The sequence below is a fragment of the Colius striatus genome, chromosome 1 (assembly GCF_028858725.1).
Source record: "Colius striatus isolate bColStr4 chromosome 1, bColStr4.1.hap1, whole genome shotgun sequence".
Lineage (NCBI taxonomy): Eukaryota > Metazoa > Chordata > Aves > Coliiformes > Coliidae > Colius > Colius striatus.
The window spans coordinates 95,062,867-95,081,888 of record NC_084759.1 but is presented as its reverse complement, the minus strand read 5'-3'; the positions used below and the strand labels follow the sequence as shown (position 1 = coordinate 95,081,888).

General features: G+C 41.1%; 1 protein-coding gene across 1 annotated transcript in view; it reads left to right on the top strand.

Annotated features, from left to right (window-relative positions):
* Positions 1-16,369, top strand: part of MRPS6 (mitochondrial ribosomal protein S6) — a 46,217-nt gene extending 29,848 nt beyond the window's left edge. Inside the window, exons 2-3 of the mRNA XM_062001400.1 lie at positions 3,821-3,960; positions 15,715-16,369. Coding sequence (XP_061857384.1) covers positions 3,821-3,960; positions 15,715-15,892 — 318 coding nt within the window. The 3' untranslated portion in view covers positions 15,893-16,369. The remainder of the gene's footprint in view (positions 1-3,820; positions 3,961-15,714) is intronic.
* The last annotated feature ends 2,653 nt before the right edge of the window (positions 16,370-19,022 follow it).

The window sequence follows — 19,022 nt, the reverse complement described above, 5'->3', positions numbered from 1 at the left end:
CTTTCGAAACCAACAATTAGTTTATGTTTTAAAAGTATACCCACAAGTGGGGAGGTTGCAAAAACGTGTAGTATTTTACAGTCCTTAATGTAGAAGTCTGTGGCTTTCTTCTCTTGTTCTTTTTGTTCAGTTTTGCTTTTAAACACATGAGACCTGATCTTAGCCTTCACTGTGTTTAGAAACTGCGCATCATGTTGGACTTGCAGCCACTCGGGGAATGTGCTGACCTGCTGGCATGTTTAAGAGACAAAAAGTTTATGTGTCATTTGAGGGTATGAGGGATGTAGAGGAGTAAGCTTACCCAGTAACATTTAACTTAAATCTGCATGGTTGTTAAGAAGGGACAACTCCAAGGGAGTAACATGCTGCTGCTTCCCAATTCTTCCGTGATAGCGTTTGCTTGTCCTATTCCTTGGGTTCGGGAACTGCCAAACTGCCTGTGACTGCTTGGTTGCAGTTGTCGGATTTATTAGAGGATGAAAAGTAATGCAAAATATGAGTGTAAAGAGAAGCCTAAGAGTCCAGTCTTGGAAGAAGATTCTTGTGTTAATGGAATATTCTCTAGTATTTAAGAGACGAGAGATAGATTTAAAAGGGGGAATGAAAGTATTAACATGATCAGCACCAACAACTTGTCAACATCATCAGCTGTAGTGTTGAAGTGCAAGTGTGTGTGATTGTACAGAATTGGTTTTATGCCATTTTTCTAGCAAAGGGGTATATTGTTGCAACCTGTCTGTCAGTCAGTCAGCCTCTCCATTGTAAGTTTCGAACATGCTGGTTTTGTTCCAGGTAAGCTTGAATGAGTTTTGGAAATCTCAGAAACTGAGACTCTTGTAACAGTTGTTGTAATGGCTTCCTTTGTGGCAAGAGGCCAAAAAAAGTTGTAAGGAGACACAGTTAGTTATGCAAATGTTTTGAGGAAGGAGGTCTTAAGCATGGAAGATGCTTACTTGAGAATCTAATGAGTGTTTGTGAAGGCAGCCATCCTAAATCAGCTGAAAAATAGTAGTGTTCCCGATTTTGAGCTAAAATATTAATTAAATTAATATAGTATAATCCATAAAATGGCTTAATGCCTTCCTCTTACATCTGCACACTGTGACAAGAGATACCTTTAATATTTGTCTGTTGTAAGAAACAATAGTTTTGATATATTCAAGAATTTTGGCGAGGTAGCAACATTTCTTCACGTGTGAACATACTTGTCTGATGCCCATAATTACTTTACAACACAATCTAAACAAATGTTGAAAAAAAAAAGATCCAGGTGTTTTTGCCAACCTTATAACTGTTTAGACTCTTTATGTCAAAAATAACTTTCCCAAAATCTGGAAAGAGGGGGATAACGTTTCTGAATGACAGTGAGGAGCAGTGGGTATGATACCATGATTGACTCTTTGACTGCCACAGGGCAGTTCACTCACAGAAACAAGAAAATGTTTCAATCCATCTGGACTTCAGTTCTTTGAAAGAGCAGCCAGCATTGCAAGACGTCTTATGTTGAGCATCTTTGCTCTGTATGTGGAGACTCTTTCATATCACCTTGTTTTCTTGGGTAAATGAAAAAGAAACCTCACATGCCAGATAATGGGCTGCTGTGGTGGTTTAGCCCTGAGTGGGTGACAGATGCCCACCAAGTTGTTCGATCACTCCCCCCACTAAACTGGACAGGGGAGAGAGAAAAATAACAAAGGGCTGTGAGTTGAGCAGGGAAATGAGAAAAACAAATCTTAAAACACCTCCTCCCACCTCTCCTTCCCAGGACTCTCCTTCCTTCCCCCCAGCAGCACAGGGGATGGGGGAGGGGGTTGTGGTCTCTTCATTACAGATTGACTTTGCTGCTGCTTTTCTCAGGGGGAGGCCTCCTCACACTTCCCACTGCTACAGTATGGGGTCCCTCCGCATGGGAGACAGTCCTCCACGAACTTTTGCAATGTCGGTCTTTCCCACAGGCTATAGTTCTTCCTAAACTGCTCCAGCATGGATCCTTCCCATGGGGGCAGCTCTTCACAAGCTGCTTCAACGTGGGTCTCATCCATGGGGGAAACAGTCTTTCAGGAACTCCAGTGTGGGTGCCCCATAAAGTCACAAGTCCTGCCAGCAAACATGGTCCGGCTTGGGCTCTTCTCTTACAAGTTCCCAGCTCTTGCCAGGAACTTGCTCCAGGATGAGCTTCCCACCTTCAGGCATCCACCTGCTCTGGCGTGGGGTCCTCCACGGGCTGCGGGTGGATCTCTGCTCCACCATGGACCTCCCTGGACTGCAGGGGTAGGGCCTGCCTCACCACGGGCTGCACCACAGGTCACAGGGAAGTCTTTCTTCCAGTGCCTGGGCACCTTCTCCCCCTCCTTCTCCACTGACCTTGGTGTATGTGAAGATGTTGTTCTCACATGCTCACTCCCTTCTCCTGCTACTGCAGGTTAGCAACTGCACAGCAACTTCTTCCCCTTCTCAAATTCAGAGAGGCATTACCTCAGTCACTAATTGACTCGGCCTTGATCAGTGGCGGGTCTATCTCAGAGCTGACTGTAGCTCTCTACTACTAAAACCTGGACACACAAAACCACTACAGCTGCACTGCATGTTCTGATATTCTAGTACCACCTTTTCCCATCAGTTTCCATCAAGAGATCTGGACATTATACAACCCAGTTTTTTAGTCAAGATGTACATTTTTACTTAAACTAACTTTCAGTCATGTTGTACATAAGGTGATTGAAGACTTAACACAAGTTTTCTTCTGGCTGAGAAGGGAGAGTGAAATTATTATGCTGCCTTGATTTAACAAAATAAAATCTGATTGAAAATCAACTCTTTTGTTACTTTTCATTTACAGCTATTACCATCTTACTGACAAGTAGACCTGGGAATATATCTTGATGTGAAGTGTTGAAAGGAATGCAGAAGAAATCCATTTGGTTTGTGTTAACAGACATCCATTTAGTTTCCTTTCTCTATAGAACATCTCTTTCTTGAAATCCTTCATGTTGCTGAGAGTGTATTAGTTTGCAGTTGTTTTCAAAACATTTGAATTTGTACTTTATTAACATTTTCATAGATATTGTTGAGTGTCATTACTGAAATGATTCAGCGCTCTAAAGAGCCGTGATACGCAGTGAGCAAGAAAATGTTGCATCTGTTTTACCTACTGTTTTTTGGCTGCCTGTCCCTCAAACTTGTTTTTCCAAGGAGTGAAATCTCTTCACGTTAGGCTAATTACTGCATGTCAGTTCTTTAACTCTTAAAAAGACCTGGATGTCAGCTCTACAGAAGTAGCGAGATGTGCAGTGATTTAGCCAAGGGTTCAAATGTCTATTACGCAGGTGCAGTTGAAATAGGAATATAAAATGAATATGGCGCTAACTGTTGTCTCTGTAGCAAGCATGGATTAGTGTTCCCCCCATAGTGTTCACTTGAAGTGTTTTGGTGAGCAATATTAATGAGCATTGATGGTCCAGGGACCTTAAAATTATTGCCAGTTCATAACTGCTTTTTGCCACATACACTCACTTTACACCTGTGCAAAGGCCAGCCAATATGATACCAGGTGAGTGAAATCCATTATCTATATCCTTTTTCATGTTGTTGGGGGAGCCTGACTTAAAAATTGGTGGAAACTTTGCTGTTGCCATTTGCTGAAAAACTTTCTTCCTTAGGAGGAGATCTGTTTCTGCTTCCAGCTTTGCCCTTTCAGATTACAGAACAATCTCTTCCAGCACCGAGCCGTGCAAGTACAAGTGTCCCTTCTAATTGCATAATAAGAATAACCAGATTTCTGTACGTTTCCCACTTGCTCTTTTTTCTTTTTCTCTTAAAGCCTGAGACTGCAGCAGTGCTGAAGCGCACTGTTGAGGCACTTATGGAGAGAGGAGCCATTGTGAGGAACCTAGAAAACCTGGGAGAAAGATCTCTACCTTACAAAATCTCCAAGCACAAGGAGCGCCACAGAAGAGGAGGGTACGTATGATGTGCTTTTCCTTAAAACCCTTCAAGTGCTCCTTTAAAATGCACATAAGTAACTCATTGTTTGATACAGTACACCTGTAATGTCTGTGATCTCAGTATGTGGCTCTTTTTGCATGCCTGTGTTTTGCTTCTAGTTGTTTGTGTCTTTTATTCTGTGTGTGGCTTTCTGTCAGTGTTTAGGCATCGTGTTACAAGGAGCCTGGGTCCAGGCCTGCAGAACTAGTTTCCCCAACATACACAGTGTTATTTTGTGGTGTCATTTTTATGTAACTATTTTCCAAGCTAGTCAGGCTGTTTACTGATAAAAGTCATACTTAATCTGCTGGTTGCTAATTGGCAGGATTGATTAATTTTCTCTAGTGCATCTGAACTAAATGTTAATTACCATGTGTACCCTGTAAGACTCACTTGTGTTTCTGATACAGTTTTCTGTTAGGATGTTAAAATATTACTGTTTATGGTGGCTTGTGGGAAGTATGGCACATGTAAAGGAAGCTGTGAGTTGCCATCTCGGATGTCTGGCTTCCCCCGCAGTGCAGGAGGACGGTGCTGTGGATCTCACCTCCTGCTCGCTCACACTGGTGTGTTGTTGCTCCTTTGAGGCTACCTCTGAAATGGATGCTGGCTCTCCCAAGGACTGAGAAATGTTGCTAGGCAACCCACACTGTGCTGGGGCTGCCTGTGGTAATCAAAATAACAATTAACTACTTGCTCTTCCTAATCTCTGAGATTGAACCTGCATACCTGCCATCTTCCTTGAGGGGCAGTTGGCACTGGGGAAAGTGAGATGACTCTGGAGGTGCACCTTCTTGGATCATCTTCCTGGGAGTGACTCACGATTTCACTTTGTCTTCTGAGGATCTCTTCATTCTATTGCGAAGTGGGAGCGGTGACAGCTGCCAGTTAAAGCAGACTGACAGAAAAGAGTAGGGGAGGAAATCTCCACGGTGTGCCTGTTACTTAACCAAAAGCAATGGCGTGGTGGCCATGACTGTCTTGCACTCCTGCTCCATGGTGTCCTTCAAAACATGGCTTGATCTTACTAGTTTTGCATTTTAGGATGAAGTCTTGCTGCCTACACCCAGGAGCTAATCAAAGCCTTGTCTCAAGATAGAATGACTAACTACCTCATCCTTCTGTTGGAGTAGAAGCATTTTGTAAACATTAAAGTCTTTTCCGATGGCTTCAGCAGAACAAAGAGTTGGTGTTGCTCTCCTTGTACAGATGGGAAACTAAGGCAGAGGGGACTATGTTCTACTAATCTTGAGTGATGAAGTTGAGACATTTAGCTTGTAGATTGTTTTTTTTTTTTCTAGAGTACTTGACACACTAACATTTCACCACTTTGGATGACAGTGTCCTCTTGGCTTGGGTGGCAGCACTTCTGGCAGTCAGGTCTTGCGTTGTTCTACAGGAAAACCAGAACAGGAGAAGATGGTAACCAGCATCACAATAAATCGATAGCAGATATGAATAGAAGCCATTTCTCCAGAGCATCTTTCAGATTTGTAAACTCAACTCATTTACTGTAGCAGATTACCTACGTAATAAGCAGGATGAGGGGGATCTGTAGACTATGATGCAAAGTGTTCAGAGCAGACATATTTGATCTTATAAATGAGGCAAGATTTAGTGGCAAATAATTGCAGTTGTGTCTTGAAACATGGGCAGGAAGCAATCAGATTAATGCTGTTCCATTGCTGTTCCTCCACCTTCCAGGTCAAGTGTCTCTAAATATTCAGCAGTTATTCTGCTTGCTCTGGATTTGGATCCTCTCTATTTGAATATGACAGTTCCCTCCCCTAAATTGCTTGCCTTCTTGAAAGGAAGAAGTAATTGAAAGAAAATAGAACAGGAAATAGTTGTTTTGTGTACTTTTAATTGGAGAACTTAAATTCAGGAGACATGAGTTGTTACAAAGGGGAAGCAGCAGGCAATTTCAGTACCTGGTAATGTGGGAGAGCTGTATTTCTGTAGATTTTGCAGAGGAGAGTGCAGTTCAGTGTATGGGTCTGGTGGATTCCTGGTGTACCATCCAATATTTTATACAGTCTGGAGAATGTTGCTCTGGATATTAAACATAATCTAGGAATAGGAAGTGAAAAGTCTATTGAGCCACCTTATAAAATCAGTCAGTTCTACTTCACAGCATCTGTAAAAAGTAATATTTTTTTTTAGCAGGACAAAGTTAAAAAGATAAAAGAAAGCTTTTCAAGATACCTCACTAACCTGTACTTACTATGAAATCCTAAGGTTTTTTCTCCTTCATAGCCAATTTTTAATTCTGTTTGTGTTCCTTTTCTTAGCAAGCTGGTGTAGACTGGTGTATTAAGTATTATAGAGTGTATCAGCTTCTCCTTAGTCTGAGCTTTTTCCAAAGTGACTGAAAGGGCTTCTGTAATAGTGCAAATGGTGCTGTGTGTTTGTGGGGTGAGGGTGTTTTGTTTTGTTTTTAAAATTATTTTTTCTTTTTTAGCTGTCTGATTCTTAGCAGAGCTTCAGCTAATTTATTTTCCAATAGTATATAGAAGGTTGGAGACTTAGAGTATACTTTGAGTCTGTTACTTCTTTGGACCTTCTGGCTGGTGAATTGTATGAGTGTTAATGGAACACAATATTTGTAGCAACAAATGGTGTGAGAATTAGTGCAATTACAATAGTTGTAGCATCAGTCACAGCTTAATAGTGTATCTCTTAGAGACAGCTCTTGTCCAGTGACTGCTGCATGAACCACACTACTGTCACTCAAAATGGATTGGGATCCTCCCACCTGCATGGGGTGGTTGCCTGAAAACCAAACTAAACCAAAGCAATCTTCCTCACCAGGGTATTGCAACTGGCTTTGCTCCCATATAAAACTCTCAGTGCTGTCCAAGCTGCATCTCAACCTCAAATCAAGGGCTATCGATAGGGCAGCACCAGGTATTTGCAGGTCAAGGTACTCCATGGCATGCTTAACAGGCATCCTCCCAGGCTTTTGATGTACATTTTCTTCATTTAGTTAATTCCATTTTTAAATGCAGTTCAAGCCTTTATTTACAGCACATCGTAAAACTGAGTGATTGACAGCAAAAGGATGCGCAAGTGATGTGCAGGGCAAAGCTACTGCTGGACTTAGCCAGGTTTTGGTAGTGTCTTTAGTGAATGGTAAAGAATTAAACTGGAAAATACATACTCATAGGTCAGTAGAGAGGTTAGTTGTCTCCTTAGTAAAGTGTTTTTCCCCCTCTTGAGTTCTGTAGTGCTTCAACTTCATCTGTCTCAGATATAGGTGTTACAGGTATGTTAGAAATTTAAGAATATCCAGGAGACTTGAACGAGAGCTTTACTGCCAATTGATCTGTAAAGCTGAGATTTTTCAAAGCTTGCCATAGAGGACTGTGGCCCACAGTTATCACCGGAATGACCAGTCTTTCTCTCCGAGGGCAGCTTTGAAGACTTCAGATCATATGTATAGTTGACTCGTTTCTTCTCACGAAATTGCATTCACTGAGCAGGTGGTGCATGTGCGTTGAGGGTGCATTACAACAAATTTAGATCCTTTTCTTAAATGCATCCCTTTTGGCAAAGGGAAAACACCCTCCTTTTTAGAGACCTGATGCTGACAGCTTTTGCATTTAAGTAATTATGAAAATAGTATGTTTCAGGAAACGTGTGGATATGTCTGAAGAGTCAAGCTGGTTTACTCACATTTTAAACTGAAGTTGAATTATTTACTAATTCACTTTTATGGTATTAATTGCCATAGTAGCACATTAATATTTTGTATTTAAGAGTGTGATTCAAGTAACATCTCACAAAATTGCAGCAAGTACCTTATAGGTGAATAAAATGTGGGAAGGAAACATTGAAAACCCACTTGAACGGGTTCCTGTGTGACCTGCACTAGGTGATCCTTCTCTGGCAGAGAGGTTGGATTTTCAAGGTCCTTTCCAGCCTTTGAGATTCTGTGTTTCAGTGTGGGGTAGGTATTTAAATTTAATTGAGGCATTGAGCCTGAGTGACTTGTCCGTGGCTGCTAGGTCTTTGAAAAAACGATGGAAGAATGTAAATAAGAATTACCAATTTTTTCACTTAATGGGCAGTAGATTTGTGCCAAGTATTTGCTTTGCTAGCCACTGCTTGTTTATAATTTTTCACGAGCTGTATCTAAATTGCTTTTAACTATGCTTTTTTTTTTCCCTAAATGTTGTATTACATGTACCCAGAGGTGCTTATTTCTGGAACATGCAGAAGTGAACTGATTTAAATAAGGTGTGTACTAGTATTTGAAAGCAAGGAATGTTAAACTCTGGATTTGTTTGCTGTTTAAGATGATGCAGAAGCATTGAATCGCTGAAAGCAGATTTCAAATAAAGGGTCCAGACTGGGACCGGGTGATGACATTGCAGATCCATTGCACATATTTGGTCAGTGCTGAACTGGAGGATATTGCAATTGCTTGTGAAATGGTAAATCTCAGCAGCACAGTCTGTGGGTTTGCTCTTTGTGGCATACCTGTTTTCTTTGGCCTTGTCAGACTATGCGTTAATCATACGCTTGTGACACTTCATGCTTCAGGGCATCAGACAAAGGAGGTGGTTTGGGGGACGTGGTCGGTATGTAGGATATTTTTACTTCAGGGGAGATGGTACAAGCGTAACTACCAACTGGATCTTAAAAAAAGTAAGAATCAGACGCTCCTGTGGGAAGGTAATGGTGCAAACTTTTTGCAGACCAGGGATCTATTGAAACAGAAGGAGCTATGACAGGGGCTTTGGGAAGAAGAAAATGGCCAGGTGTAACTGGGGTTTGAATACTGCGTGCCTTGCTGTCCCCTACAGATTTGTTATCTCTGATTTTACCTGCTCTCCTAGCCCTCCTGAATGTTGCTTCCATTCTTATTTTTATCTCTTTTGTAGAAAGGATGATATGCATCAGCCTCGTCAATTCTCAGCTATAGTATAGTTCTGCAAGTCAGTAGAGTGCTGTGGTCTTTCCCTTCTGCTTTGTTTTGCATATGTGTGTGTTTTCCTCTATTAAATCCACCTGTAATCCAGTAGCGTTTTGGACCTTTCTCCCCACATTTTTATTATTTAATTTATTTGCAAGTTCTCCAGGTACACTGTGCATAATTCAGATTATTCATAACAGCTTCCATGTTCTATTTGCCAGTTTTTCATTGCCTTGTGGTTTTTATCTTTCAAAGTTGATTTTGAAAAGATGACAATTTTCATTTGTTATTTGCTTGCTTGTCTCTTCATCTTTTTGTTTTGCTGTTCACTCCCAGTTATCTCATCAGCCCACTTGTTCTCTGAAATAGCAAACACAGGCCTTACTTTTGTTCTTGCTGAATTGTATTTTGGGAGTTTGTCTTAACATGTGCACGGGGAATTTTCTGTAGGAGGTGTGCAGGGACCCTGGTGATTGCCAGGGTCCACTGAGGAGCACAGGATACATGCTAGTAGCACCTAATGGGTTCGGAAAATCCAGGTTGCAGTTGTAGTTGTGCAGTGGACTTCTGTGTGACAAGGGAGAAAGGCAAGGCAAGGAGGTCTTTGGATCATGTTCTTCAAGACATTTGAATATTTTGGAAGCTTACCTTACCATGTAAGTTAGGTTTATATGTTCAAACTTTTCCTCTTCCTGTAAAGAATCTGAGCTTACGAACTGTATTTACATAACTTATTTTTAAACAAGCAGCTTGGGACAGAGTAGTATTCCATGTGGACAAGAGATACCGAAGTGTCTTCCAATAACCTTACCATTCTATGAACTCATGCTGTCTGGATGCAGTTTTATTTACTTTATTTGAAAGATTAAAATGAGAGTTACCCATCAGAATTGTTCTTTGGAATGTTTACAAGTTTTAACAACCCTTCTCTTCTCTCCACCTCCTAGTAAAATACAATCTATCACATAGTTAAAGGACTCCATCCTGTAGATAAATGTGCTGAGATGTTTAGCTTCACTCAGGTAGTTTCTCTTGGTGGTTATCAGTGCAAGTGAAGACCAAAGAAAAAGAAAAACAGATGAAAGGGGTTGCAAGCTTTCCTTTTTAACACCGTCAAACTAAATTTATAGGTAGCGGACAAACTGCATTATTTGTTTCCATTCAGATCTGAATCTATTTCAGCAAGAGAGTTGTAGGTCTGTAATGCACTTGGATGAGAACAAACCCAGTTTGAATATTTGAGTATTATACACATTCATAGTATTTTCTGCTAAACTGATTGTTTTCTTCCACTAGATGGGGCTTTCTTCATTGATGAGTTGAACCATTACTTTCCCTGCAGAGGCTTTTGTCCCCATTCACATACGTCTAAGTGTGGATATGCCTCAAGCAGCAGAGCCCCAAAATGTTTGTTCTGCTTTGGTTTTTTTTTTTTCCTTCACCTTACCCGTGGGAGTGCAATTTGCAATTTTGGTGCTTTCCAGAAGAAATGGCACCGTGCAATTGTTTGTCGAGGCACCAGTATCGTTTTCTGATGTGCTAAATTCCGTAGCATCCTTGTGCAAGCACATTGGGTAAACGTGATGGGCACTCTCAAAGAGTGGGCTTGGTGGAATGGGAATCAAGTCACCATTTGGGTTTTGGTTTTTTTTCTTTTAAAGCTGTAAATTATACACAAGGCAGGGAAGTGACACAAGCAGGATTAACACTCGCCATGTAGCTTCAGCCCTGCTAGTAACAATTTTGCAGCTTTCTCATGCGCTGCGTGGTGAGCGTGACTTCTCAAATAGGTCAGGCTGGTTTCTCTTTTGCCATTTGAACAGTGTTTTTTAAAACAAATTTGCTGCAGCACTGCAAAAGTCATTCCGTTGTTTTATTGGCTTAATAACAGGTGTCTATATAGACAATTTGGCAAATGAAATTCCTGAAGACTGTGGACGGTAAAACATATTATTCCCCAAAGTACTTGCTTATTACCGATTGTGTCATTGCTGTGGCACAGTGTAGTTACAAAGGTGCCAGCTTTTGGTTTTGATCTGGTACTTCTCCAGTTGCTGTCCTTACGATTTTCAAGGGACTTCCATCTATTCCACATGTATTTTTTAAAAGGTGTACTAGTCCTTATGGCTACAAAATGATAGTCCTCTGAGCATGAACTTTCCTGCTTGTCCTGCTGAGGAAAGGGAGCTACCACAAGAGTTGAGAAGAAAAGCAAACTACCTCTCTTCCGAGCAACGCAGTGGTTGCAAAAATGAAGCCTTCATTCAGGAAAATAATAAAAAAAAGCACTTATATAGGAATTACCTTAATGAGAACGAACATCCAGCTGCTCTCCTGTAAGTGCTGCGGCTTTCTTCCCTCCAGGTGGTTTCCTGTTTCCCTGTTCGATGCTCCACCTCAACCTGTTCATCAGAACATTTTCTTTCTTTTGCCTCTTCCATCTCCCCACTGGGGAAGCTTACATACACTTCCTGCTACTATGTAAAGGAGAAAAGCGTACAGATGATTTTTAGGCACAACTATGGGACCACACAGCCGCTTCCAAGTCCACAGCATGTGTGCTTTTCCCTCAGCTCCTCCGGTTGACCATTGTATTCTGCGAGGATTTAAAAGTGAGTTTTGATCCAGGTGCTTTTCAGGGGTCTTTGAAGTCCAAGGCTGTCCATTTGAAAGCAAAATATTTGAGTATCCTTAGGATTCAGGAGTGAAACAATTTCTGTTTTATAAGTTAAAAAAGATAAATGAAACCTGGCTTCCCCCCACACACACTTTTTTTCTTTCATGTGCAATGGCATGTCCTTCTTCCATTGGGATCATATGATTTTTTCCCCAGTTAATGCATTATTTTAATATGTTTCGGTCTGCTCCCCTGTATTTAAATCATCCTTCTATTTACAGTCAAGCAGGATGACAAAAATAACTGTGGTCTCACAGTGAATCAGTGGAATTTTCCTGCGTTTCTCCCCTGATGACTCGGACGACTCCTAGAGAGCCTGAATGCTCTTGCAGTTTTTTGCTTGCAAGAATGAGGTGCTTTCCCTCCTTCATTCCTGTATTTTTCCCTATCTTTCAGTCTCACTGGGATTTGATTTTGTTTACTACACAAACAGTAGTTACAGCCTTATGTATCAGGTCATAGATCACTGCCTGAAATTAAGGTTGCTGCATGCCTTACTGAAGGTGGATTGAAAAAAACCCCACGGCCCCGTGACAGCTGATTTTAAGGTGTATATTTGGGAGGAAGGAGTTCCAGATCTTCTCAGTGATTGCACTGTTGATTGTGTTTGGTTATTGCTTTTGCAGCTGTTACTTTCTTCTTCTTTTTTTTTTTTTAATGAATAAATAGAGTTTTTTTCTGCCGGCCCTCTTTTTCCTTCTCCCTCTTTTGGCACAGGCAGATGATCATTGCTTGTTAACACTGAAGAGCGGTGGTTGTTTTGAAAAACTTGCCTTGTCCCCAATTACTGCAGTTTCCTATCTTCAGTCAGATAAAATACCTATTCTGCGAGGAGTCATAAAGATATGCTGTAACAGCTCATCCTCCCATCCCCCCCTTCTCCTTCAGTTATCAACAGTGCGTCAGTGGAAATTTCCACCCTTTGCTAATGTGAGAGAAAGCACAAAGTTGCAAAGCAGCCTTTGGAGAAAAAAAACCCCAACTAGTGCTGTTTTAGGAACACAATGAATAGCAGCATATGATTTGCAAGCAGAAATGAAATTAAATTCTTGATAGATGGTGAGACTGAAATGGTTCGGTGAAGAGCACAGATTACAATGCAAATGAATGCTCTTGCTAAGGGCAGGGGGCATGAAAGTGATGGTGGATCACCAGCTAGAATTCTGCCCCTTCCCCCACCCCCTCACAGTTGCCACTGTGAGAGAATTTAGAAGGCTTCTTCCCAAGAAGAGTGAAGTGTCATCTGTTAAATTTACCAGTGACTTTTAATGGCTTTAACAGAAAATATGACTTTCCCTTTTTAAGGGGTGTGCATCCTTCAGATGTTGCTGTGCAGTATTTCTGATGAGTTGTCCAAGCTTAAAAGCCATTTCTGTCCCTAAACTTTTAACCAGCTGGCATCTCTTAATTCTGGAGACCGGAAAATGGTAGGCAGTTCAGTTTTCCAAATAGATTGAACCAAATCTTCTTCCCTGTTGAAACCTGTGAGGATTTGTGAGAAGTTCCTCCAAATCCATCTTGAGACAGGTTATTGTGGTAGCTCTCAGTAGCCCTGCTGCAGTCAGAGGGGCAGCACCTTCACTGATGTGACCTGGTTCTGGTCCCTTGGTTTCAGTGATGCTCAGCCACAGCCTGCACCAGCTGGGCATTTGTTCTGGAGGACTCGTTGCTTCGGTGTGGGCAGCAGGGAGATTTCTGACATCAGATCCCTCACATACAAGAATTCAATGTTTCAGTCTGGTCTTTCTGAGAAAGACTACAGAGACAAATCATGGCTGTTAATGTCAATGCCTGTGTAAAAGCTGCAGGATTAGGATGTGTGACTAAGGAGAAGCACCTTTACCGTGTTTTCCAGGGTGAATTCCACTCCCATGCAGTAATCTTGCACATGCTGCTTGAGTTGTTTCTGGCCTGATGTGTCTTCTCTGTGTGTAATATGTTTGATGTAACACATTTAGTGGGATGAAAATGGACTTTATGCAGTGTGAAGGACATGAGCATGTCTGTTGTTCATGACCCCATCTCCTCTATTTCCTATTCAAACTCTCAGTTCAGCCTCAGCTCTTGGGGACTTGATTACTTTTGGACTGTGATGCTCACACTATAGTTGACTTAGTAAGAATCCATACTTTTTCAGAATAAAATCCTCTCTGTTAGGTACAGTTTTGAAATCAAACTGAGATGCTTGATCCTGCATGGGTAATGTGGCTTCACTGAAGAGATACTGCTGTTAGGTTATACGGATGGCAAGTTGCGCTTGAGTGGACTAGGAGGATAAGGGGAGCTTTTTGAGAGAATGTGGAAAGACTGAAATGCAAAAGCTACACAGGAAGTGCTATGCTGTACATTTAACCATACTTGAAAACAAGATGAGTGGTTAGTTCTCTTCAGCAGGATTTCTGAGATGGTGGCAGTATCTTTTCTGTAGTTAGTGCCATGCCAAATGCAGATAGAGCGATTAAAAAGTGTTCTGATTACAGCTCTGATTCATACAATGCTGGTTCATACCTGCTTCTGCAGGGGGGTTGGAATACATAATCTCTAAAGGTCCTTTCCAGCCCGTTCCATTCTATATGATTCTATGATTAGGAAAGGCTGTGGGAACTGGGGCTTTTTAGCCTAGAGGAGACTGAAGGGAGATCTCATTAATTACAAATATCTAAGTGGTGGATGTCAGGAGGTTGAGGCATCACATTTTCTGTTGTATCTAGCAACAGGATAAGGGGTAATGGGATGAAGCTGGAACACAAAAAGTTCCATTTAAACATAAGAAAAAACTATTTCACTGTTCAGGTGAGGGAGCCCTGGCACAGGCTGCTCAGGGAGGGCGTGGAGTCTCCTTCTCTGGAGATCTTCAAGACCCACCTGGATGCGTTCCTGTGTGACCCGATCTAGTTGGACCTGCTTCTGCAGGGGGATTGGACTAGATGATCTCTAAAGGTCCCTTAAAACCCTACCATTCTATGATGCGCAGCATTTCAAAGGAGGAGGGATGGCCAGTGACATGGATTTTTTTGCATTTGTGTGATGGCTGGCACTAGGTCACTCCTCACTTGCAGGAAAAGCCAATGTAATGTTCCTAATGAATTTAAGATACATCTCACATGAAGAGGTGGGATCTGAATTTTGCATATCTGAGATTAAACTAACGGGCGATGTGTGGTTGTGTCCTTTGTTTGAAATGGGGTTCGTGAAGTGCAGCAGATCTCTTTGCATGTTTGGGTGTACCAGGGTTTTAAAAGCCTCCTGCAAAATTGTAGTTGAGCTTATGAAGAAAGTGCAGTTCTTCAGCAAAGGAGTGTTTTATTCAGAAGTAACCTCCATGACCTAAAATATTAGCGGGGAGCGGCGTTTTCCTTGCCGTAGGTAGGTGGTCAGCCTTTTCTTTATAGATGTCAAAGATAGCTGTGTGGTGGGTGTGAAGTGCTCGCCTGGAGCAGTGTGTTTTGTACATGCTGTGCATGTGTGGAGGTCAGACCTTCTCAGTCCTGCCAAGGTCAGCACGACAGTGTGCTCCTCGGGTGGGCACTGTCTGTATGCAGCTTCAGCTCCCACCTCAGATTCAAATCAGAGGTGGGCCTAATTTGGGATAGGTCTATCTCCTGAGTTTCTTTTCTTGTGTGTTTTTATGTGGATTATTGTTTTACCTTTTTTTTAAAATTTCCATTCAGCTCCAAAACAGATCTTTAAAGGAAGAAATGTGCCTGTCTGTATCTAAGCTTGAAATGCTTCACATTGGCATCCATTCCCCAAAGAACCAATGCTGTGAGTTCAAAGAGGACGCATGTTGTAACTGAAATTGATGTGCTACCCTGCATTTTTTTGAGACTGTTCACGTCGAGGTGTGGAAATGAATGGAATGGGTACAACAAGAGTAAGCTTACTCTTTCATCTCCTTGAGTAAGCAGTTCTGTGTACAACAAGGAAAGGTTCAGACTGAGCCTGCTGCTTCAATTGAACTTTTCTTATTTGAAATCAAGATAATACCGAGCTTTTATTTCAAACCATTCCGGTGCGAAATCTAAGAAGAAAATGAGAAAGTTTCATTTAAGAGTTCCCACAGAACAGTTACTTGAATTAAAGTTGTTGCAGTACAGGTGTCTTCTCTCAATTATGTGTATGTTTCTCATTGCAGGTATTTTTTGATAGACTTAGAGGGCCCACCTTCAATTGTATCGACCATGATGGATCATCTAGGACGTGATATCGACGTAATTAGACGTGCTTTTATAAAGCATCCTGTGTCAAAGACAGAAGAATGCAGTGGCATAATCCCGGAGAACCAAGCAGACAAACTACTTGCCAAGAAGTGAATATTCAAAACAGCTTGTTTGAAACTTTTTACAAAATTTTTTATTCCTGCTTTGGAAAACAAATGTGATAACTAATGTCTATCAAAAAGAATCACTTTTTGCCATTTTATGTGTGTGGTATAGTACCCCATCTAAAGTTATTGTAACGTATAAGGTTTTGTTTTGCTTAAAATAATTTGAATAGACTTAATCTGCATGCTTATCTTGATATCTGACAACTCTGAAAATGGATTTTCCTTTCTCTTAGAGCGTTGCATTGATAATGAAGATTTATCTGTCGTCAGAATGCTAGAAATAGCATTCTTTTCCAAAGACAGATTACTTCAGAATACATATATTTACACAAGAGATTAAGCACTCTTCAGTGTAAATATGACAGTATAGGATGTGACTTGTTGGCGGATTTTTGATTTGTTGGAGACAGTTTTTCTTCTTGTTTCTGGAAAAAAGGTAATAAAAGCGTGATTAAAAATAAAACTTGACTCATTTTTTAAAAGCAGAAAAAGTAGAAGAAGAAAAAAAATCTTACACTGCCAATCTTACACGTTGTACTTCTTTAAGGTAATAACTCTATTCAAAGTACAGGTAAAAAATTAGTCTTTGTAGAAAAAGCCAGAAGCTTCCAGGTGGCAGATTAGAGAATAACCGTGCTTATATATGAACAGAAGAATAAAAGATGCTCTTTTTTTTTTGTCATCAGTTAGACCTAAGTGGACATTTCAAACTTGTGAAGAACATCAGGATAAAGGTCTTGATGTATATGTTGTCTTTTTCTCTTGTGAAAAAACGGAGAAAATGCAATGCACATGAAAAGATGGTATTAATGCTGTAAGACTTCCCACAGGTCAGACATAAATTCAGTAGTTCCCTGAGGATCTCCATGTTTCCCCTATGCTATGAAGGAATGCACTACCTGGTTCTCCCGAGTGTGTGTGTGAGTGTGTAGTTATTTCTGTAGGAGAAAATAAGTTAACACTGATAATGTTGTTATGCAAAGAGGATTTTCTTTAGATCTTGAAGCTGCCTTCTCTGGCACTCCAGTGTTGTGGTTACCAAAGGGAAGGCCTGTCCAGAAGCCACAGTCAGATTCCCAGAGACCTGTGATAGGTCTGGTTTATGTGACTACTCTCCAATGTGTGATTTCAGCACTAATTTGTCTCTCTTTTTTATGTAGGTAGCTGAGTAATTTTTTGGGGGGGCTGTTACTGCTTTCCTTGGATGCAGAACTTCAGGAGGAAAAAAGAAACCAGTGTTACTTCTGAGTCTCTTCTTTTTTAAAGGAAAAAATTAATTAGAAAAAGGAAAGAGGAAGTTATCTTTCTGTGCATCTTTCCTTAGGAGACCTGAACGTGTGTGTGTGTGTTTGTAGTGTTTTGGGTTTTTTTCTGGTGCTTTTTTTGTTTTTTCCCAGTTTTAAATCTGCCTTTATTTTAAGAGCAGACTGTCAGATTCTGTCTCTTATTTTCCTGTAAAAAATCATTGGGAGAATAGAGAGAAGGCACTACAGGCTTGCTGAAGTCAGATCTATATTAGGTGTGCTTTTTTTTCTTCTTGTAGTCACTGCCAGTTTTGAATCTGTGGTTTCTGTGTGCACCAGCGACTGCTCCAGGCAGATTTTTTTCTTATCAATGATTTTTGCTTGTAGGACAGACCTTCTGTCCATAGGGATTATGGAATTAGCCAGGGGGAGCTGTAGGTGCATAAGTCTGTGTCACAGGTCTGGCTCCCTGAGCTGCCCTTTCTATTGGGCTGCTGAAAATTCGGATTAGTAGCATCAAAAGTGCAAAATATGAGTAGAGAAATAGTGATTTAAAGAAAAAAGTCTCTCAGAGGCTCTTCTTAAATAGAAAGTGAACCGAAAGCCTGTAGTTTAAAGTTACTTTGCCTCTATCTGGGGCTTGGGGCCCTAGATTTCATTGGAGTAGAAAGGAAAATATATAAGGTTACATCTTCACAAAATGAAGAAGATTGTCCACAGGAGCTGTACACATATAAATGTATGTTTGTCTTTATTCAGTTTTCTTTAGCATGGTGTTAGATTTTGCCTTTAATTTGTTCAAATTTCTAGGTTGGTGCCTGCATTCAGTAGGAAGATCCCAGATGTTCCTTTGAGATGAACTCATCAGCATATTATTAAATATGAGACATTATTTGTTGTGGTTTAGGAGCTTTGGTCAGTCAGACATTCATGCCTGTCTTCTCTGTGTGGCCCATTTCTGATCTTAACAGAAGACCGATGGATGTCAAGAGCAGAAGACTTGAGCTCCTGAGGCCGGCTCCTCCCAAGAGTGGATCAGCAGTAGCGCATCTCTCAGAGCCACAGCTGATCCTGTTCTCTGAACTCCTGAGTGTGCAAAGGGCAGTGACTGAAGCTTGCCTTTGCCTTTGGGATAGAAACACTGACCTTTGAAACCAGTGGCCAGGAGCAGAACCGTGCTTTGCCGGACTGGTGCACGGTTACATAAGCACTACTGCTTTCTCAGCAGCAGTATTTATTTATAAAAGGTCTGCTTGAATAGCTGGCTCTCAACTGGATGTACTATTTTCTTCATAATTGATAGTTTCTAATACGAAGGTTTTTTAGTTGTTGTTTTAATAGGGGGTGGGGTGGGGGAGGCTAAGGAAGGGAGTCTTGGGTTGCAATTTAGCCCAGTCAGCTACCCAGACTGGTAGTTAGTTATTTTAGGAAGCTAATGCATGACAGTGTGTGCCTTCTCTCTCAATAGTTGTAAACTCAGGAATGAACACTGGAGTGTATATCTATATATAGATATAGATATACTATATATATAGTGCAATTCTGGGTTTAAACAAACAATCCTGAGTTGTGCCATGGAAGAAGGTAACTGTACCTTGAACAATCAGAAATTCTCCCTGCAGAGGAAGGGAAACCTTAGCATGTCTCTCAGATGTATTTACCTTTTTGATTGTTGATAGCTGGGTTGTCCCACTGAGCTGTGAGTGACTCCTGGTTTCCAAGAATAAAACTTCAGGATGCTATGTGGTGTTGTTGAAGAGCCAGAAGACTCTGTGCAGCCAAACCATGGCCAAATACCCAAAATATCAAACTCCACTGGCATTCCCAAAGGCCTAAACGGTTTGAATACCAGTACTTTAAATTTTGTTTACC